At 48.0% G+C, this 21796-nt stretch overlaps 9 protein-coding genes across 9 annotated transcripts; 3 read left to right on the forward strand and 6 right to left on the reverse strand.

The window, feature by feature from the left end:
* Nucleotides 1-795: 795 nt before the first annotated feature.
* On the forward strand, nucleotides 796-1940 carry N7489_005888 (zinc-binding alcohol dehydrogenase family protein; the record flags this gene model as incomplete). Its single annotated transcript, XM_056711638.1, has 2 exons — nucleotides 796-1311; nucleotides 1410-1940. The coding sequence occupies 2 exons, from the start codon at nucleotides 796-798 to the stop codon at nucleotides 1938-1940; spliced, it is 1047 nt and encodes a 348-aa protein (XP_056565353.1).
* A 369-nt stretch (nucleotides 1941-2309) lies between these two features.
* On the reverse strand, nucleotides 2310-3018 carry N7489_005889 (uncharacterized protein; the record flags this gene model as incomplete). The annotated part of the gene is made up of 3 exons (XM_056711639.1): nucleotides 2310-2816; nucleotides 2873-2914; nucleotides 2965-3018. 3 exons carry the CDS (start codon nucleotides 3016-3018, stop codon nucleotides 2310-2312), a joined length of 603 nt encoding a protein of 200 aa, XP_056565354.1.
* Nucleotides 3019-3503: 485 nt separating this feature from the next.
* On the reverse strand, nucleotides 3504-5163 carry N7489_005890 (Zn(II)2Cys6 transcription factor domain-containing protein; the record flags this gene model as incomplete). The annotated part of the gene is made up of 2 exons (XM_056711640.1): nucleotides 3504-4607; nucleotides 4663-5163. The coding sequence occupies 2 exons, from the start codon at nucleotides 5161-5163 to the stop codon at nucleotides 3504-3506; spliced, it is 1605 nt and encodes a 534-aa protein (XP_056565355.1).
* A 1558-nt stretch (nucleotides 5164-6721) lies between these two features.
* On the reverse strand, nucleotides 6722-8545 carry N7489_005891 (cytochrome P450; the record flags this gene model as incomplete). The annotated part of the gene is made up of 5 exons (XM_056711641.1): nucleotides 6722-6917; nucleotides 6982-7145; nucleotides 7209-7293; nucleotides 7366-7391; nucleotides 7454-8545. The coding sequence occupies 5 exons, from the start codon at nucleotides 8543-8545 to the stop codon at nucleotides 6722-6724; spliced, it is 1563 nt and encodes a 520-aa protein (XP_056565356.1).
* A 1198-nt stretch (nucleotides 8546-9743) lies between these two features.
* Nucleotides 9744-11197, forward strand: N7489_005892 (acyl-CoA dehydrogenase family protein; the record flags this gene model as incomplete). The annotated part of the gene is made up of 3 exons (XM_056711642.1): nucleotides 9744-9930; nucleotides 9977-10965; nucleotides 11012-11197. 3 exons carry the CDS (start codon nucleotides 9744-9746, stop codon nucleotides 11195-11197), a joined length of 1362 nt encoding a protein of 453 aa, XP_056565357.1.
* An 850-nt stretch (nucleotides 11198-12047) lies between these two features.
* On the forward strand, nucleotides 12048-13825 carry N7489_005893 (uncharacterized protein; the record flags this gene model as incomplete). Its single annotated transcript, XM_056711643.1, has 3 exons — nucleotides 12048-12234; nucleotides 12298-12315; nucleotides 12375-13825. 3 exons carry the CDS (start codon nucleotides 12048-12050, stop codon nucleotides 13823-13825), a joined length of 1656 nt encoding a protein of 551 aa, XP_056565358.1.
* A 294-nt stretch (nucleotides 13826-14119) lies between these two features.
* On the reverse strand, nucleotides 14120-15619 carry N7489_005894 (uncharacterized protein; the record flags this gene model as incomplete). The annotated part of the gene is made up of 3 exons (XM_056711644.1): nucleotides 14120-14908; nucleotides 14976-15236; nucleotides 15287-15619. The coding sequence occupies 3 exons, from the start codon at nucleotides 15617-15619 to the stop codon at nucleotides 14120-14122; spliced, it is 1383 nt and encodes a 460-aa protein (XP_056565359.1).
* Nucleotides 15620-17179: 1560 nt separating this feature from the next.
* Nucleotides 17180-18460, reverse strand: N7489_005895 (putative phosphatidylglycerol specific phospholipase; the record flags this gene model as incomplete). The annotated part of the gene is made up of 1 exon (XM_056711645.1): nucleotides 17180-18460. The coding sequence occupies one exon, from the start codon at nucleotides 18458-18460 to the stop codon at nucleotides 17180-17182; it is 1281 nt and encodes a 426-aa protein (XP_056565360.1).
* A 981-nt stretch (nucleotides 18461-19441) lies between these two features.
* N7489_005896 (transketolase family protein) lies at nucleotides 19442-21756 on the reverse strand (the record flags this gene model as incomplete). The annotated part of the gene is made up of 4 exons (XM_056711646.1): nucleotides 19442-20314; nucleotides 20371-21368; nucleotides 21439-21548; nucleotides 21602-21756. The coding sequence occupies 4 exons, from the start codon at nucleotides 21754-21756 to the stop codon at nucleotides 19442-19444; spliced, it is 2136 nt and encodes a 711-aa protein (XP_056565361.1).
* Nucleotides 21757-21796: the final 40 nt, after the last annotated feature.

Below are 21796 nucleotides of genomic sequence, written 5' to 3' on the forward strand. Positions count from 1 at the left end.
AATATCAATACCTGACTATGCGGTCAGTTTGGACATTTGAAAGGTATTTTGATTTCAGCCACCAAGCCAAGGTATTGGTGTCTCAGGGTTGGTTGTTGCCCAATTGTTCGAAATTGGAAGAACTTGTTTTTTTTTTTTATCTTGTAATGTCAATGAACAGGTCGGATCCACAAAGCTATAAGAAAGAGATCAGGTTTCCTTTCTGCAAATCCAGAGTCAATCTCTTCCCTCTACACCAGCCAATGTGATAACTTGCAATGACAGCATATAGAATCGCATTACCCTAGTGATACGTCTACAATATGTGAATGCAGCCTAGATTGGACTGCTCTCCTGTAATACAACATAGGGGACACAGCACATTATATGCAGAAGGTGTAATATCCAACTGTATCGGCGCTAATCTTGCATTTGTAGGGTGTTACGATTCATAGCGCTGGAATAACCCCTTCAGATTAACTGTAAATCAGCTGGCATTCTCAGTAAATAGTAGGCCCTACGTTCTCATCGGGACCCTGAGAGTGATTGTTCCAATGTATATGTTTAGAAAAGACAGCGGTTGCAACTTTGACTAGAATCGCCAATTTTAAACCCGCCATGGCATGCCCAGGAAAGGCACTGTTTCTGTTAATTTCTTTTTTTTCTTTTCTTCCCTCCTTGTTTTTTTAGCTTTTTCTGGTGTTTTTGCGATTATTATTCTTTTCGTTGTACGGTGAGGAGGTACGCTGGACTTTATATAAACGAGCCTTCCCAAATTCACACGTACAATTCCACTAGCTTTCATTTTACAACAAGATGGCATCTCACGATCAATTACCCTCAAACCAGACCGGGATCATTCAGCATGAAGGTGGTATTCTTCAAATCACTCATGGTCTGCCTATCCCAGAACTTGGGCCCCACCAAATGTTGGTGAAGACTGCTGCTGTGGCCCTTAATCCATGTGATTATAAGATGCCACTGAGGTTCCCGACCCCAGGTCTCTGGGATGGGTGTGACTTTTCAGGCACGGTGGTTGCTCTAGGAAGTGAGGTTGCTGCGCAGGGACGATTCCATCTTGGAGATAAGGCTTTTGGTGCCGTTCAGGGCTCAAATATGTCAGATCCGATGTCTGGATCATATTGCGAGTACATTAGAACCGAACCAGGTCTTACTTTCCATGTTCCTAAAGGAATGGACCTTGTCGCTGTACCCTCCCTTTCGGGGACCGCAATTGCCACTCTCGGGGTTGCCCTTTTTGGTCACTTCAGCTGCCCGGAACATTACACACCCCAGCATCCAAGTCCGAGGATGTCCTGGTATACGGCGGAAGTAGCACGATTGGCCTACTTGCAATCCAGATGGTGAAGCTGTAAGTAGTCCAGTTCCCTTCTGTGGCTTTATATTCCCAACTAATTCGTATTGCTTAGCTGCGGCCACCGGGTAATCACCACATGTTCCCCCACAACAGCGACTTGGTGACTTCATACGGGGCAGATCTTGTCTTCGATTACCACTCTCCAACCTGTGCTGAGGATATTCGAGCGGCCACAAGGAACACCCTGCGCTATGCCTTTGATCCCTTTGCGGAAGCCAAGACTCTGCGGCTGTGCCATGCAGCCATTGGTCGTACTGGAGGAAGATACTGTGCACTTGAGCAGTATCAAGAAAGTCTTTGCTCGCGCAAGACAATCAAGCATGAACTAGTCATGGGAGGTGCTATCTCCGGACGAGGTGTGGAGCTCCCTGACCCATACGGTATTCCACCGCAACCCGAGATTGGAGTCTGGGCTCAGTCGTGGTACCTAGAACTCCAACAATTGATAGACGATGGGAAGCTTAAACCCTGTCCAACTCAAATCATTCCAGGCAAATTTGCAGGGATCTTGGAAGGGTTAGACATGCTGCGAAATGGAAGGGTTTCGGGGAAGAAGCTCGTCGTCCATATGACCACGAAGTGAAAGCCTGTAATAAGTTGGCTTGGAGCATGGCCCAGTACCCAAGTATTTGAGAGAATCTACCTTTTGATGGGCCGTTGGAATTCCGTGTCACGTCATAGTCTAGGAAATGGTTGTTGTATCAGGTGTCTATATCTTTGTTCCTTTCAGTTATCGTTACTGCTTAGTGTGCTGTGCTTTGGACGGAGAGAGCTCGCTATTAGCGACTAACTCAAGTAGAAAGTAACCATCTTATTAGAATCAGAACTAGGTGTTCACTTAAGGACATGAGATGTTGCTAAGAATGCCGTTTGTAGTGGTGATATGCGTATTTAAAGATTCGATTTGCGTCCAACGAAACTATCAACATAGACAGTAGGTGAACTAATTTGACTAATTTGGTCCATCATAAACCATCTTAGCAATCACCTTCTTCTCGTCCTTCGTCGTGCTAATGTTCCGTGTCATACATTTCTTTCCCTCGAGCTCTTCAAATCCCCAAATCACTTCCGCTTCCCATCCCTTTGAAGCATTGTGGGCCAATTCTTGAATGACCTTGTCGCTCAAGCTGGCCACCTCCAGGATTTGGCGGATGGGATCTTCCAGTATATCAGGTCTGTCAATAAATCGCAGTTGCATCTGAACATCTCCGAAGATAGGCAGCGAAACGTCTTGCCGACTTCCGTCGACCGAGTAACTTCCTTCGCTGTCAAAGCCCCCTGGGTGGACAGTTTGTGTCATATGAAGAGTTGTGACTGGTTTCAGATTGTCGGCCAAATCAGAACTTTTGGAGCTTGCACCCATGCATGTGTTTTCCTTGGATAGTGAAGTGGTCTGGTGGATTTGCAATGAAAGCCGGGCGTGTCGCAAGACCTTTCGGACAACCCAAGGTACGCCTTGCTAATTTTTTTTCTTAGCAAAGAAACGCCAGCACATCAATTTACTATTGCTCTTACCAAGACGAAAAGTTCATCTGGATCGGTTGAAAGCTTTCGGTTCTAGTCATCATGTTAGCCCATGCGATAGGCAAGTCATCAACTGAACGTACCAATACCCAGGTTCCAGTAAGATCAGGAACATCTTCGAAATCAGGTACAGCCATCCTGCGGGATTTAAATTTGGAAATCAGTTGAGAAGATCTGTTTCCTTGTCCCTTTGGGGATGTATCTCTCCGTGGTAAGGCGGCGAATGGTCCCTTTTAAGGGTGTAGTTGAATAATCACTCCATCCAGCAGGATCGATTATGAGTTCTAAACCCAGATCGGACTCGGACTCGGTGTCCGAATATGCAAGGAATGTCGCAGCTATTCATTCGACTGCAATGACCCGTGAATGCCATGACCTTGTATTGAAAAGAACCCAGCGCGGCGTGATTCCCATCTGAGATCAATAGGTCTTTGCTTCGCAGGGAGGAACCGTACATCAGCCTTTGCTTACCCGGTTCGGTGATATTTCTTATCTGGTTTTTAGGTGATTTGCTCTTCTTCTTGCTTGTTGCTTTGCGATTTTTGTTTAAACTACGCCAGGTCATGAAAGCAAACAGGAACAAGTAAAGCCTTTTGAATATTGAAGATCATAAAGGACCATATTAAGCAACCACTGGGTCTTTAACAAGTTGCCGCAAACACTCCATTATTTCCATCAAAGACATTTCACAAGGATCCTGTTCTTGTGCCAGCACAATGTCGCGGATTGAGCTTGACCAATCTTCCTGGACTGTATCAGATGAATCGAACTCTCGATCCTCTTGCGGTTGGGCCGGGCCTGACCGCAATTTAAGGGCCCGGTCAAGCTTTCCCATCATTGTAGAGCTGAAATCAACCAATGATTGCACTTGAGCAATGAGATTTCCATCCAAAGAAAACTGCCCGAACCGCACCTTTGGTAATAGCAGAATCGTAGCTGCATCAGTGGGAGGAATGATGAGAAACAGCTGGTACAACCGCATGAAGACAGCGCGATATATTCGAACAAGTGAGCAATGTGCCTCCAATATCCCAAGCCACAGTGCTATGTCACATTTCGGGATTGTGGGAGTTGTCGTTCCATCCGGAGATGTCGTTGTGGTATGATATCCGGAATCATGCGGGGATACTGTGGCAACATCTTCATCCAAGCTATTGCCAGCGTCTGGGGGGATAAACAAAGGGTCGTCGTATCCGCTGCTCTCCGATCCAAATCGTTGTGTAGATGTAACATCCAAGCTCTCTTCCGTACCACACGACGATCGAACAATTTCCAAAAGCCAAGAGGAGTGATTAAGGAGACGGTATATTGGAAGGTCGAGTGTTTCAATTGATAAATTAGAACTTCCGTAGAAAATGGATGAGGATTCCAGGAGCATCGATCCGGTCTCAAATAGCTCCAGATCCTCTACAAGTCCCATCTTCAATCTTAGCAGACTCTTGCAGATGCCGTTCGTAGAGGGCAGACCCTCTTGGCTTGTTGTCGCCGAGGGAGGCTTGTTTATAGTTGCAATATCTGGGTGATCCCACGCAGGATCTGGGCGGTCCTTTATTGCAAAGGGCAATTCGCTATCGCCATAGTTGAAGCACCTATTTTGAAAAGGCTCGGAAATTGCCATTTCGGTGGCTTGGCTGGCGCCTGGTGGAGCACCACTGGTAAAAGTAAAGGGAAAGCAAGAATTTGCCTCGCAAGGATACACTTGATTTGACGGCACCCTAGCAGGAGGCTATAGTGGTTGATAGTCAGTAGATGACTGCTGTGTGTCTTTAGTCCCAACTTACTAGGTTATAGGCATCGGTGGACCAATTCAAATGAGGATTACACCATTGCTCAGCAGGAGATATGATATTCCCAAAATCCAAGGGCATATTAAACCCAATGTCGGCTGAGGGCAAATATAAGCTACCTCCGGGAAGAGCTGGCATTGACCCGCCTCCTCCCCAGTAGTGGTCTTGCATATTGAGCCTCCCCGAGTTTGGAAAGGGATCATGGATCTTCTTCACTCTGGGAGCGGATGATTTGTGAAGGACAGACATTGATCCATGCCGTTGATTGAATCTTTCGCTCTGGTGGTCTTCTCGGGCAAGTAGATTCTGACCATGGTTTGAGGGTAATATGATCGGTGCAGGCTGGTTCATACTGGTAGTACATATTTCTTGGGCTTTCAGGCATCTCTCACAAGACATGCCGTTCAAATGATCGCGCTCACACCGCAACTTTTGCCCGCGGCAACGATCACAAGCAGACCGTCGAGAGTGCCGATAATTGTGCGTTGTATGCATTGTGAGGAATAAAAGGGGAAAGAAAAAGTAGAAACACGAAACACGAAACAAGATCCCCTATGGCGGTCGACAATTGCAGAGATAGACCATCGATAGATAGGAAGCTACCAAGGGCAAATATGTACCTCGTTCTCGCTCCACTGAAATCCGATGCAATATAGGAATCAATTTCTTTCATTCTCCATCACCTCATCGAAACAGTCTTCAGACTCGAGGAAAGATGGCTCTATTCAAAATTAAAGCGCGTGGGTTGGTATCACCGCGCCTGTATACCTCTCCCTTGGAACATGATCCACAACATTCTTGAACACCCTCCATGGTGATTCGTTGGACACTCCCAAACTTTCCATGCCCAATCCTCAGGTGTGACAAGTTCTCAGGTCATAACAACCTAGCCCTTTCACAGCATGTGTATAGACATGCGAACATGCAGACAGAAGTTTAAGGGTATCTCCATCGCATCCATGAATTGAAGGCTGACCCCAGAGTCCTGGTACGAGGTGCATCAATATTCATGGAAGATGTTACACCATGCTCAAATGAGACCAATGTATGAGCGAGCAGATCTGTTGTGATACGATAAAGGTGAATATTGTCTCACATCGCGCCGCATCTGAAACTTGGACTCCTTTTTATGGAGGGCCAAGAGATTGAGACAGCTTCAACAGCCCTTGGGCCCGAGTCGAAGAGATCGGATGAAATGTTGATGGCCTGCTTCTGAGATCAAATAGAAAATATTACGGACATAGTCTCAAACAACAGGCCATCTCACCTACGATGCCTAAAGTCAGCCGGTTGATCATAGATATTACCCTATACTGCCTCCGTTGTAGGTATTGGAGGCGGACTTGACGTCACTGAGCCAAATGTCTGACCTATATTCAATAATTAGACATAGACTACCTTAATACGGGGTAGATAACTCAGATTTGGAAGATCGCAGTTCACGTTGGGCCCAGGCCACATCCAAGTTCGGAGAATTAAAGTCATCCTAGGAGCTGAGAATTTTCCGGCATGACAGTTTGGGCCCGATGCTTTCTTTTGCTTTTTTTTTCCCTTGGATGTCATATTTTACCTCCCCATCCTGAAATCCACTGATTACGGAGCATTCTGGTACCAACTGTCGAGGGGTGGAGAATGCAAAGTAAGGGGTTGAAAGCCCAACTAAGCCCCTGGCCAGAGAGCGGCTGGGTTACCAACACTGGAAATGTCAATCGATTATAGAAAGGCAAAAGATATATCAAGTATAATTCAAGGACAGACATATCTACTTTCCTTTTTGGATTCCTGTCGTGTAGAACCCCGTGCGTTGACCTTCAGGTCAAGATGCCCATGATATGTATGTATTATCTACGTTGAGACCGTGAGCCGCTTATATCCCGGGTTTGCGCCTAATATCCGCCAAACCAGCCCCAGATGAGAAAAGCCCATTGGAATGTTTTGGGAATTTGGGTGACATCTGTTATAATCAGCACCGCTAGCAGAGTTACTTCTTCGTGGAGCCCGCTTATAAGCACAAGCATTCATTCACTAATAGAGGACAAAGTCAAAAGGCCCTTTATGAGGTTGCACTCTGCCGAGGGTGTCCATTGCAGTCCTTGATCACAACGCGAACTCCCTGACTTCCTTTTCGCGGGAGACCATTGAACATGTCTCGCACAATTTGAACGTCATCTACTGTAGTCTCGTATAGCTCCATATCAAATTCCCGGAAAATGGTGGCGATGGCTAAAAGAATCTCCGCCCGCGCGAGGCTGGTCAACAGATGTTAGTAGACCATGTGGACTAAAACGAAACAACTGAAGAATAATCACATACGGAATCCCGATACACTGTCTTGATCCCTTACTAAAAGCAACCAGGTATTTCTCGAGCTTTTTTCTCTGCTCTGGGTCCATCCATCGCTCCGGAATGAAGCTTTGCGAGTTTGGGAAAATATCTTCGTTGTGGTGCATAAATATGCTGGTCATCCCCACAGGTGTCTGATGTACTTTGTCAAAAGAAGGCCTAGGCAAACACAAAAAGGGGGGGTGCAGATATCGTACCCCAGGAGGAATGATCCAGTCCTTGTATATCATGACTTGATCTGGGCAGCTTCGTTGAAGCCGTGTTGCCACAGCGTTGGTGATTCTTCATGAGGGTCAAGTAAGGAAATTGTAAAGTCGTGCCAGGGGGAGGTAAAAACAGAAAGGCTTTACATACCTTAGGCCTTCCAGCATCACAGATGTCTACTATATTGTCAGATGTCTTGGTACTCCATAGATCTGGATTTTGCGAATGATCAACTCACAAGGTACGGCATGGCTTCGTACTCTACCAAACTTGCGGTTCCATCGGGGTCGAGTCGGTTGAGCTCGTCCCGTAGCCTTTGTAGTTTGTCTGGGTTGTTTAGTAGATGGAAGGTGAGTGTCGTCAAATTCTTCGCAGTTGTTTCTCCTCCGGCCGAGATGACGGTGAAAACCTCTTGACTCAAGCGATCAGGGGCCTTCTCCTCCGGGGGAAGCTTGCTGTCTAGCAGCGCATGAAACAATGTACCTTTCGGCACATTAACCTTATCATCTGCAGGGTTCCCCTCGGCAGTTTGGCTATCGATGACCGTTTTCGCCAGTCGCAAACTTTCCAGTTTTTGGTCAATTACCGGGCCGATGTGAGGGTTGATACTCACGACTAGCCACCGTGGAAACAGTTCGAACAAGCTGAACACCCAGCGAAACTGTTTAAATTGAACGCCAACTTGCACAATTGCTTCGATCGTCTTTGACCACTGCGGTGTGAAATCAGGGTCCTCCAAATAATGGAATGATTCACCCATCGAATACTCCACAACCACGTCTGTCGTGTACGCATTAAACGCATGATAAACATGCAGCGGTGTTTGTCTCTCCTTCCAGTCTCGCATTCCTTTGCACAGCTTATTGATCATTTTCCGAAGCATGGGCTCCAACTGTCGAATTCGCTGCTGGGAGAAGAATGGGTTCATAGGTTGTCGACGTATCCGATGGCGGCGGTGATCGACTGAGCCGAAAGCCGAGGCCGGTGCCCCAAACATACCAGTCAAATGTAAGGATTTGTTCCTCGGTTTGTCTCGAGAGTATAAGATTTCATAGTACTCTGGGTCGTCGATGTGCAGTTCAAAGGGACTAATTCTCACAATTGGGCCGTATTTGCGATGCATCTCAGCAATTCGGAAGGTGTATTGGCCTTCTAGGAATGAATCGTAATAGAACTCATACCACATTGTCAGAGCAGCCAGTTTTGGCCCGGGAAAATGGGCGAGTGGTGAGAGCCATAACCGATATGTTGCCAACCACACCCCATAGGTCACTCCGATCACCCCGAGTGCCACTATGGGCTGTGCGATAATGGCATTCCACCAATCCATGGTCCCTGGATTCAAAGAGAGAGGAGAAACACGTCGACAAGGAAAGATGCAAATGCTGATTTTCCAGTGCTCCGTCCCTTTTTATTTTGGGATTGTTGCCCCACACACCTGTCAAGAAGGACACAATCCCACTCGGCTGAAAAATGGATACCGGACGATGATTGGAATCCATACTGTCGGTAACCTCGAGCGTCGTACGGAGTCCACTTGTGGATGGGGAAAGGAAGCGAAGCAAGAACATCTGGGGCGTGGAATATCTTCTGCAACCTATGACAGCACATCCGTGCCAATAGAAATGACGGATCATATGGAGGGTAGGTCATGTTGTCTGAATAATGTGTCTAGAGCTTAGGATCATCAATTTCACTCCTTCTAAGAGGTTCGGATTAATCACTTTTAATCCCCGTGCCCTTGCACGGGGCCTCGGTGGAACCTTCATGGACAAAGCGTTGAAACTGAAGAATCACGAGAATAATAACCATAGTGGCATATACTCCGTAGTTCCAAGACTAATTTTCGCCTCTCGTTCCCAGTTGGTACTTGACTTCGTTTCTTTTGCCCTTCAGAGGGAGGTAGACATATACATATGTAGAGGATAGACATGCCTGGTGAAGTTCCAGGGTCTCCCATTTGGGAATAGCCGAGGTGTCGGGGGGGGAAAGGGCCCCCACAGACAACGCCATTGTTCAAAAGTCCCTGAGACATCTATACCTGGGTACTTTAGAAGGTGTCGAGATCATTACTCCGTATGCCTAGACGTAAAGGTTAGAACACAACATGGCCGTAAAATAGGGACCCTTCGGTATCCATTTATATTGTCTTATCACATATGTATGAAGCAACTCGTATTTCCAAGGTTGATCCTTTGAATTTGGTAAGCCGTCACTCATGCCCAGGTGCAGGGTAGGGGGCGAGAGGCGCTGAAATCGAGGGAATGAAATTTCAGCCCCCACCGCTTCCATACCTGTCTAACAACATTAGGGGCCTTTCCCCCGGGATTTTCTGATTTCCTCGGAGTCAAATATAGAAGTCTTCTGTCACTAAATTAGAGATTTAGAGATGCATTAATGCATACTCGGGTATTAAAATGGGATGCATAGTCGCCGAGGTCCGAATGCGGGGAAACAGCCCAATATATATCTGTACATCTAGACTGAGTTGCATGTACAGCAATACATGAGTTATTGCTAACATGAAAATGAATTTCGACTTGCCAGCAGATCTCAAAACTCATTTAGAGTCTATAGATTCATTTATCCACTCAACTATTCTCCCACTGCAGCATTCCAATGACAATAACCGCTTCTTCGACCACCGTCGTGAGTATGAACGGACCGACTGGGAAAACAATGGGAATCCACGAAAGGAATGGGAAGAGCTATTAGGTCCGTTGAACAAAAATTAAGAACGAGCGGAACTGATACTCGGTAGGTGAGGCGCGCACTCTGGCTGATTCCTCGGGTCTTTACCGATTCGCCCTCCCCCGAGTCTATGGGGGCCAGTCACATCCGGACGTGAACTTATGGATGTCCGCCATTCGCTATCACTTGTCCTCGAATGCTGTGTACGGTGGTGGTTTGGGGCTGGCGAATGATTTACAAAATGAGTATTGTATCGTTGGGAACTTCCCGGATGTTTTGATGCTCCATCATTTTGGCAATGAACAACAAAGGAATACCTTGATCCCTGCACGTCTGCGAGGGGAGTTCCGGACAACATTCGGTCTTACTGAACCCGACCACGGGAGTGATGCAACATTCATGTCTACTACCGCCCGTCCAACTCGGGGAGGGTTTGAAATCAAGGGGGCAAAGAAGTGGCAGACAGGAGCGCATCACTGTACCCACTTTCTCATCTTTGCGCGTACTTCTGGCAAGGCCGGATCAGCACAAGGCATTACTGCATTCTTAGTTCCGCGTGACACGAGAGGGGTTCGCATCGTCAGTTACGAGTGGACGCTGAACATGCCGACCGACCACGCAACGGTAGAACTGAATAGTGTATGGGTGCCTGAATCGGCGGTTTTGGGATCGATCGACCAGGGGCTAGCCATCGCCCAAACATTCGTGCACGAGAATAGAATTCGTCAAGCAGCCAGCTCCTGCGGGGCTGCAAGATACTGCCTGGACCGAAGCATCGAGCGCGCACGGGCGCGGAAGATATGGGGAGAGGGGAAATCACTGGCTGATAATCAGGCTATTCAATTCCCAGTGGTCGAGTTGATGACACAGGTGGAGATGTTGCGACTGTTCATATTGAAGACAAGTTGGGAGATGGATCGTATCGTGGCGGAGTGTCAGTCGTCCAAGGCTCAGCGCGTGCCGTGGGTTGAAATTGAGGGCCGTCTCTCCGACCAGGTGGCCATGTGTAACTTCTGGGCAAATCGATTATGCTGTCAAGCTGCCGACCGAGCGATTCAGGTAATGTCCACACCGGCTGATTGTTGCGACATGGCTGACGGGTCAGATTCACGGGGGTGATGGATACTCTCGCCACTACCCCTTTGAACACATATATCGTCATTTCCGTCGGTATCGAATCACGGAAGGTGCGGAGGAGATTCAAATGCGCAAGATTGGGGCATACATATTTGGATTTGCTGGCCCAAAGAAGAGGGAGATGAAACATGAGCGTTCTAAGGCCCGAATCTGATCTGACCCTCCCCCCCGAAGCAGGTACTTTAGGGACCAGGCCATTCTGATAGAAGTACGAATCTGCGTGGATATCTTAGTCAGGTGAAGTGCGTATGTGGTAGTACTGTATGAAACACGGCTTTTTCAGGAATTTCCATTATTTTGCTTACAATAACACATCAATTCCAACCTTGGAACCTTCCAAGGTTGATCCGTGGATGTCAACTTGAGAGTTGGGATTTTCCATGCTTTATGTGGCCTGGTATTTCAGGCACCAGATCGCGTGACTATTTTGGCCTTGTTGCCTGATTTCTGAGTATGCAAACTTTAAATCTTCCGAGGTTCTCCCGAGATGCAGGTTTATTGTCGATGGAAGTACGGAGTACTCCGTACGTGACCTACATATACCAGGATGCAAAAATAGGTATAGTATACATCCAAGGCTCAGTGTAAGTGTATATATATTCTCAGGAGTAGCAGTTTTTGGAGTTTTTCAAATGTTTTATTAAGTAACTTGGAGATGTCCATTGTACTCTCCATGTAGTTGTCCACATATCGAACATATGATGAATATACCTACATACCTAGGTAGGTAACTACCTATGTACCTGCATATATGTTAAATAGGTACAACATATGAACTTGATAGCAAACTCTCCCCGTCCTTCCCTCCAGGGCTCCAGGGCTTCCGAGTGGTCTTACCTAAACCATTTAAGACTTTTTTACTCCACATGTCTGCTCGGAACCCCACCCAGTCCAAGCCTTTGCAGAAAATTCTCTTTACTCTCTCTGATATCATTTGAATGCTGTAACCTCAGCTCGTCTTATTCAATTTCAATTGGAGCCGTGGTGGCCCTGCCATTTCCGAAATGGTCTCTCCCGATGCCTCCGTCCACGATGATACCAAAACCTCTGCAAATGCAGTCTCTGCAGAGTCGGATAATGTCTTTCAAGATACCAAGGAGCCTGATGCCGAGCAGAATCATGGTGACACCTCCAACAATAAGGAACTGAAGCGCAAGCTGAAAAGCAGGCACCTGCAGATGATTGCGATTGGTAAGTCTTTGGCTTTCTCTGATCAAATTTGGTACCGGAGATTCTAACACAGTTCTGTCGCAGGTGGAACTATCGGCACAGGTATATTTTCTTGCCCTCAATTCTCCAGCTCGACGAAACCCGAAATCTAACCTCCGCAGGACTCTTCATTTCCAGCGGCACAGCCATCGCCGAATCCGGTCCAGCTGGCGCCTTGATCGCCTATATCTTCGTCGGCTCCATTGTCTATTCGGTCATGAGCTCCTTGGGCGAAGTTGCAACCTACATCCCAATCCCTGGTGCCTTCACCTCATATGCAGCCCGGCTGATCGACCCAAGCCTCGGATTTTCCATGGGTTGGATCTATTGGTTCAACTGGGCCTCCACGTTTGCTGTCGAATTAACCGCCACCGGTACCATCATCCAATATTGGGATTCTAGCCTAAATATTGCCATTTTCATCGGAGTATTTTGGGTGTTAATCACGGCTATGAACTTTCTCCCGGTCAATTTCTACGGTGAAGTCGAGTTTTGGTTCTCAACTATCAAAGTGGCCACTGTCATTGGCTTCATCATTTTCGCCATTTGCATCGATGTCGGGGTGGGGCAGCAGGGATACCTGGGTTTCCGCTACTGGAGCACGCCGGGTGCTTTTGCCTCATACAGTCCCGACTTACCAGTGTCTGTAGGCAAGTTCGTCGGCTTCTGGGCGGTGCTTATCCAAGCCGGATTTTCCTACCAAGGCACAGAGCTTGTCGGTGTGGCGGCTGGAGAAACCGAAAACCCACAAAAGACAGTTCCATCGGCTATCCGCAAGACATTTGTTCGAATTCTTCTCTTCTTTGTCTTGACGATCTTCTTCATCGGGCTGGTGGTCCCCTATACCAACAACCGCCTCACCACTGCGGAGACCAACGCATCGTCCTCGCCTATGGTTATCGCCGCCGATTTGGCCGGAGTTAAGGTCCTTCCAAGCTTGATCAATGCTGTGCTCTTGTCCGTGGTCTTATCAGCTGCAAACTCCAATGTGTATAGCGGCAGTCGAGTCCTGACTGGATTGGCACATGAAGGATTCGCCCCGGCCTGTTTCGGTTGGGTGACCAAGCACGGTGTTCCCTATGTCAGTGTCACATTCACCGCTCTGTTTGGTTTGTTGGGTTTCATGAACGTTTCCAATGACGCCGGACAAGTCTTTACTTGGCTCGTGAACCTTTCTAGTGTTGCGGGCTTTGTGACCTGGGCCTCGATCAATGCGTGCCACATCGCGTTCATGCGTGTATTGGCCAACCGCGGCATTTCTCGTGACACCCTTCCATACAAGGCCATCTTGCAACCATATCTCGCTTGGTACGGCCTCTTCTTCAACATTCTGATCGCCCTCACCCAGGGTTTCACTTCTTTCATCCCTCATTTCCGAGTGACCGACTTCTTCGTTGCCTACATCTGCCCCATCGTTTTCGTAGTGCTCTACCTCGGGCACAAGATAATTTTCCGTCCGTCATTTATCCGTGCCGCCGATGCCGATATTGACACGGGTCGCTTGCACTACGAAAAGGAAGTCGATGCCCCCAAGCCATGGTACTCAAGGGTCTGGGGCTGGGTCGCCAAGTAATACGGCACAGTTATCAATGTTCGATAACTTGTATATGTGATTTGTTTAGCGCGAGGTGTCTGCACACCTGGGCATGGTTGCTGCCATCCATGGATGTTCACAGTACCCTTATGTAACATCATTTTTTTTATATATATATCAAGCCATTCTAGAAATCATGCATTTTTTATCCTTTTTCTCCTCTTTTGAATGATCATTTAAGACAGGTGTCCTCAGTTTTCACGGAACATCCCTGAATCACAACATCATCGGCTCACAGGCCATGATTGTACCTAGGTATGTCGCCACAACTTTTTATATCCACTTTAAATACCGGGCCATAACAGAGAAGCCACCGATCAATGCAGTTGCACCGGTGCAAACGACTAGTGTCCCGTATCCAGTTCCATATGCACCCAATGCATGGCCTCGCCAGTTGTCTGCCTTGAGCAGAGCCTCACTTAGGGGACCACTTGCCACATTGCCTATTCCGCGCCCTGTTTCCATGAATGGGAAAATGACAGTGGCATCTGCCAATGGATTGGCCTTCTGGACCTCGTGGGAGACCCCCGCCCATGTGGAGGAGAACCCACCCGCGAGCAGACCATAGGCAATACAAAAGACATATAAAGGGGGGATAGTGGCAGCGAAACCCCAAACAAAAAAGACCGAGATAACGGTACCGACAGTCGACATCATGATGCAGGTGGTGATGTGATATCGGTCGGAAAGGAATCCCATGATGACAGATCCAAAGACTGTGAACAAATTGACGAGGATTACTGTGAGAGACGCCATGTAGTCGCTCGCGCCTAGGCTGCGCGCGTATGTCGGAAGGTAGATGGTCGGCAGGAAGAATCCGATTGCTTCCAGAGTGTTGCCCAGCTGGTAAATTATGAAGACTTTGTTGTACAAGAAACGAAAATTCAGACGGTGATACGCGATTTCTGTCGTATGCAGCCTCGGTCGATGAAAGTAGAGAAAAGGCACAGCAAGAATGAACAATGCCACTGATGATATTTGAAGCGTGGCTTCAATACCATACTGGTTCAAAAGCCACTGGATGGCAAGTGGGAAGATTATCCCGGACAGCCCGGATCCGCCCTAATGATAATTATCAGTTTGGCTTGTCATAATGAGTCTGTAGTGTAGAGGATTCTTTATAACTCACCCAGACAATACCAAAGGCAAGCCCTTTTCGTTTCTCGAACCACTCCGACATGAATAGGATGGTGGGAGTGTAGGCAAAACATCCGCCAATTCCAAAGCCAATTCCTTGCGACAAAATAAGATGCATGACGTTGGTGGAAAAGGAACTCAGTGCCAAAGACAAACACATGATAACGACGCCTATGGTAGACACCCAGCGAGCAATTTTAGGCACTAAAATCATCAAAACGATTGCCAACGGGGCAATCAGGTATGCGAGACCCTTTATGTTGTGTTAGCGAGAGCAGGGCGACCTTGGATTTCCTGACTAACCATCGCACAAGTACCGATAACTGCAATGTTTTCAGATCCTTCAAAAGGCTTGTGTGTACTATAATAGTCTTGAAATATACCGAAGGCGAAGGCATAACCTGCTCGCATGTTAGGCTCAACAACAATCTTTGACTGAAGAACCAATGACCACGTACCCCAAACTAGAGCTTCGAGCATTGCAGAAGCCATAAGGAACAACCATGCTTGAACTCCTCCATCGACCGGCGGCAACTTCTCATCGTCTAGAATGATTCTGCTGTCGGACTCTTGGTCGAATGGTATGAAGGATGTACTGCGGCTGGTGAAACTGGGAGGATACTCCTTAGGCTCCATGGTGCAAAATACCTCACGACTGTGACCACAGGTGTGAGGGCTAGATGGAAGTACAACAGGTTTGCGAGCGGAAGCCACGGGGAGACCCTCCTTTGAAAAAGGTTTATGTTCAATGCGGTCGTTTGAAAAAGAAAGGCAGGATTGGCCTGGGAAAAGGAAATAAGCTAATGGAAGCTAGGCACATGATGAAATAAATCTCCTTGACAAGGCAAGGATCCATCCAATCGGCGTGCCAGGAAGATAGGGCAAAAGCACATACCTGGAATCCAGGTAGGCCGGGGTCCCAGCAATGTGATGTTGAACCCCTACATGTCTGATATGGTCAGTTTCATAAGTCACGCCCAAACAGACCGTACTGCTGTGATTCCTCAGTTTCCTAAGCCTTCATCTGATGCTAGACACCCTCAACCAGGTGTTTCTTCTCTGTCGTTCTTCACTGGTTGTCGACACATTAAGAAGAGCGTTGCGATCTGCTGCAACTCGAGGTCGCCGATCGGGTGCGGGATCTGCCCCGGAAATAATCCGAGAGTCATGACAATGGCCTTTAGGCTTGACTCGCTGTGTACGTGCACGAACCGCCCCGCTCTGCAGATAAAACGGGAAATGGAATGTTGATCGGGAACACTGCATAGCAGAGCTGGTGGGCTCGGAGAATTCCATGTCGATAACAGGTGTCCGACTCGCCGTCATTGGCAGGGATAAGAACCACAGGAGAGTCAGCTTTCCCTGATGGATGAAGCTTCGTGGCTGGGTAGATCCAATCAGGATACAGGGGTGTCATGTATGGACGCAATTTAGCAGTCTTTGCAGGCATCAAGCTCGTCCGATGCTACCGAGTGACATAACTGTCAGAATAGCATGTCTTTGATAAGATATGATCGGTGGATGGGACAATATGCAGTATACAGTGTCATGCCTCTTCAAACGATGTGCGGAGAGAGATTTAGCAACATTCCAGCCAACAGAATTAACCCAAGTTTATTCATCAAGCTAGACAGGATGATCTCCTGCCGTTACGTGTTGGGAATCCACTCTATCATAGTCGAGGAAGTTCATGTTCGTCAATCTTTGACAAACCGGATCTTGTGATAACCTGAGGTTATGAGGTTATGGTCATCGAGCGTTTTGTCTCGGTACTTTGTTGATTCGGGAAACCGGTTCAAACATGTTTTTCATGTTCATAGAGGCTCCGTATCTGCCTTGTCATACCTTGGCTGGTCAGATTCACATTTTATAGATGATTTGAGAGGTTATGCACCTGCCCAGGTGAGCAGGTGGACGAGATCTTGAGGTTTGTTTATGTAATCGGGTGATTCCGGGAAGGTGCCAGGGGCACGGGTGGCCCCGGGATGTCCTGCTCTCAGCCCAGTATCAAGTCCAAGTTACTTACTCTATGTTAGTTAACGAGTTTTCTGAAATATCTTAAGTTGTAGAAGAGTGGGTGCGTCATTTCACCAATATATTCGTGACCAAGTGTGGGTATTATATTTTCATTATCATTATCATTGAATCCAATTGAGCTAGGAGTTCCGGACTGCGACTATTCAAGAGATTTGGGATCTAAAAGTCCGCCGCGTCCGGCAACTTCTCTGGAGTATCACTTCGGAAGCTGTTCGTGACCAGGTTCCCGAAGGAAGGCGACCAGTCCACGCGCGGGGATAGACTATCTAGTCCCCAGAGCTCAGAAACGAATTTGAGGATCGAAGTATGCGTGAACTCATTCCCATCGCTAGGCTTATGCTGGACCAAGCCCTTGGAGACCCAGGGAGAGATCAACACTGTAGGAACACGAATTCCCAGGCGATCAAAGTGGAAAGTGTATGGCTCACCGTCCCGAGCGGTCTCCGTATAGGTCAGGCTGTCGCCAGCAGGAACATCAGTTGGGGGCGAAACGTGGTCAGCGAAGCCACCATGTTCATCCCAGGTCAGAATGAAGAGGGTCTCATTCCACTGCGGCGAGTTGCGTACAGCCTCGTAGATGCTCTTGACGAAGTTCTCGCCCATATTGATTGGGGACGGAGGATGCATTGACATAAAGGAGCAGCACTCGGGGTTGATCCAAGTGAATTGTGGCAACGCCCCAGCTTTGGCATCACTATAGAACTGGGAAATCGGAACGACGTTCTCTTTGCCATTCTTCGCGGTCCATTCATAGAACATAGCATCGGGCAAAAATGAGGGTTTTGACTGGGTCGAGTTCTCATAGTTCTTCCAAGTGATTCCCTTCTCTGATAGCTGCTCGAAAATTGATTTTTGTGGCAGCGCAGAGTTGAGGAAATCATCGTCATTGTGGCCATGGCCATGCGAAGTGCCAGAGGTCAAGTAGGCACGGTTGGGGTTGGTAGGACCGGGGACAGCAGCAAACCACCGATCGAACAAGACAAAGTTCTGAGCGATGGTGTCGAAGACGGGGATATGCTCTGGGGTGAAGTAATTGATCGCCTCGGCTGCCCGGTCTAGGTCATCCTTTGGGTACGAGGCACGCTGCTCACTAATGAAACCCTCCATGGTGGACTTGGCTCCTGCAAGGGGGTGGTAGGTCCCAAACACCTGCATGTTACCACCGGCGATGCTGTGGTTGGGATCGTCCGATGCGATGTTCTTCGCATCTGGGTTGGCGCAGACCTGCTCGGAGGGGGAGGAAACATTGGCAGGATTACAGTATTGAGGATTCTGCGGGCCATCAATGCTAGAATCATAGTCAAGACCGCCAGCCAAGTGGTCGAAGGACAAATTCTCCTGGACTAACACCACAATATTTTTGATGTTGCTCATACCCGACGCAGCGGGCATCGCCGCGGCACCCAGACTTAGGGCAACGAGGAGTAGAGAGCGCGCCATATTGATGAAAATAGAAAGCTGGGTATGACTTGAGCGAGTCTACGAGTTTATAACTTTTTTCCCATTTCATTTTATTCCTATATTTCCTTTTCTTTAAACCTCTCAGAAACTCCTTTCATCGCACATGCTGCAGGTCACAATTCTGCGCGGTCTGCTTCTCTGTCGATCAAAAAGCCCTAAATGGCCCCCCCGCGTCGTGGGCCGTGAGCTGACTATTATTGGCCAACACGTTTAACAGAAGATCAGATGTTCTGATGTTCTGATTTTCTAGTTTTTGTGACTTTTAGCACTCTTAGGGGAAACACTAGAAACTTCCAAGGTTGTTCATGATAGTATATTTCATTATTTTTCCAGTGACATCCTAATATTTACTTGGAATTCCCTTGTTTTCGCTCTATCCGAAATCCTAAAATGTTATCGTCACCGTTTATTCGCTGTATGCATTTTGTTCGGAATTATTACTCAATTGCATAACTACCTATGTTGTATAATGTTGTAGATCAGTCGATCTTATGACTGTTATACTTCCTTTTGCATAGTCGCTTCATGACCAGTCGCACTGTACCGCTTTCCCTTGCCCACGCGAAAAGGTCACATCTCTGGATCATCTCTAGGTTATCTTTTATTTTTTAATTGAGCTAAGTTGAGGGGTAAAGTCAGCAGGAAGGTATGAAGTTCAAACGGTCGGACGGTCGGGGTCACCTGGTAAATATCAGATCGAAAGGCCAACAGAACTTGAACGTAGAAAATGGGAAAAAAAAGAAAGAAAGAAATGTTCTGTATAAACAATGAACACTATATCCCCCAACCTTAGCTTGACTTACCTCTCCCCTTGTTGGTTCGTTTACCGTTAAAAAGGAGTTATGCGGAATGTATATATCATCGAATCCCAGAGCAAGAAATAAGTGAGAATTTGTACAAATCTAAAGTAAATATAAAATTTCAATCCCATACCCGGCGCATCCCTATCAGACCTCATGCTCACAGGTCAACAAATTCGCCACGGAGCAGCTCGTCTTCGTGGACCCGTTCCAGATAGCTCGCTACCTTGGTTGTCAATGTAGCAATCTCATATCCGAAGAACTTGTATGCCGCCTTACCCGGTAGACTTTGACCAAAGCGTGTCACGCTGATGCCCGCATCTGCGTACCGTTCCCAGCCATTAGGCGCGTAGGGCTCAATCACTACAGCTGGTATGCCCCGGTGGCGCTGCAGCGTGGCACGCTTGTAATCGAGTGACTGTTTCTCAAACAGGCGCTGGCAGGGGAAGCTGACCACGCGCGCGGTGATATCTTTCTGCACCTTTAGTTGCTTAGCAACCTCCAATGCGAATGAAAGTTCAGCTCCAACCCCGATCAAAGTCACAGCAGCCGATTCAGCTTCAGATAGGACGTATGCGCCAAGGGCTACACCACCACGACGCGTCTGGGCGAGTTGGGGCAAAGCCTGACGAGAGGTAGAAATGATACTTGGGGTCTGCTTGGCACCAATCGCAGCAATCCATGCACCAGCCGTCTCCTCGCTATCACCAGGACGGATGTATAGGAGGTTTGGCATCGCGCGATACAGGTTGGCCAGTTCAATAGGCTGGTGGGTCGGTCCATCCTCGCCCATACCAATGGAGTCGTGAGTGGCGACGTGGATGATTTGAAGGTGCTGCAACGCACCCATTCGGACTGCGGGTGCAGCATACAGGTAGAACATAAAGAACGTCGACGTGACCGGAATGATGGTGTTCGGGGAGTAAGCTGCCAGACCGTTGGAGATGGCAGCCATGGCATGCTCACGGACACCATAATGAATATAGCGACCAGAGTAATTGCCATTGATACCACACGTTGTGCGGAGTTCGGGCTAGTGATATAGTTAGCATGTCCCTAGTTATTGTACTATCAGTTGTTCTAACTCACATGCTGGAAGTCGACCTTGCCAGGCCAGATCATGTTTACGGATGGCGAGAGATCCGCAGTACCAACCATGAAGGAATTGATGTCTTTGGCGATTGGGTTGAACACTAAGCCAGATGAGGCACGGGTGGCAGTGGGTTTATCAGGGAAGGCGGTTGGGATGTGCTCCTCCCAGTCGGGTGGAAGCTCGCCACGCACGCGGGCCTTGAACTCGGCCGCTAAATCTGGGTGCTGGACAGCGTAGTCGTTTACCAGCTGATCCCACTCTTGAACCCACTGCTCTCCACGCTCAGGAATCCCCTGGAAGAACTGGCGCACAGATTCGCCAATGACAAAATGCTCCTCCGGGTTGAAGCCGTAGGCAGTCTTCATATCACGGATACTCTGGGCGCCAAAAGCAGCGCCATGAGCAACAGCAGTTCCCGCAACGCTGCTGTGCAGACCAATGACCGTCTTGATATTAATGAAGGTGGGCTTTTGCTTCGATGAGCGAGCTTGCTCCAATGCACTAACAATGGCCTCAATATCAAAGCAGCCGTCTGCCACCTCGATCACATCCCAGCCACAAGCGCGCATCTTTGCGTTCACATCCTCGGTGTTGGTAAGGTCAACTGATCCGTCACAAGTGATCTGGTTGTTGTCGTAGATGACGGTGAGGTTGTTTAGACGGAAATGTCCGGCCAGTGAGATCGCCTCGAGACCAACACCCTCTTGCAAACAAGCATCGCCAATCATACACCAAGTATGGTTGTCTACCACATTAAATCCCGGGCGGTTGTAGGTCGCAGCGAGATTCTTCGTCGCCATGGCCAAGCCTACAGCATTCGCAATACCCTGACCCAATGGTCCGGTTGTCACTTCAATTCCCTCGTGCTCAATCTCCGGATGTCCGGGGCATAACGCATCGACACGATCGGAGTGGTATGATTTGAGTTGTTCGAAGGTCATGGCCTTGTAGCCTGTAAGATGCAGAAAAGAGTATTGGAAGAGGCAAGTGTGGCCTGTAGAAGGTTATTTTCAGCATACATCCCTAGAGATATACAAATTTAGAAATATATATGCAGAACTAACCGTTTGACAAGACGAAGCGATCCCTGTTGAAGAATCCCGGAGTGTGGGGTGCATAACGCATAACATATCTCCAAAGCGCTACACCAATCGCAGCCATACCGATAGCACCACTGGCACACGATCAGCTTGTGCTCAAATTAAGATTCTGTTGCGAGGAACATACCCGGGGTGTCCGCCATTGAATTGCTGGCAGAGATCTGCAATCAATAACCGAAAGGTCTTCAATACCAAGTCATGGTCCTTGGACAGCTTGTGGACTAGAGGCATTGCAGAGCTGTGGACGCCATTGACGCCGTTCTGTTGAACTTCGACTGACATTGTAGAAACCATATAGAGATGAGCAATAAAGAATGTCCAA

Source organism: Penicillium chrysogenum, assembly GCF_028827035.1.
Source record: "Penicillium chrysogenum strain IBT 35668 chromosome Unknown utg000004l_segment0_segment0, whole genome shotgun sequence".
In the NCBI taxonomy this organism is placed as follows: Eukaryota; Fungi; Ascomycota; class Eurotiomycetes; order Eurotiales; family Aspergillaceae; genus Penicillium; species Penicillium chrysogenum.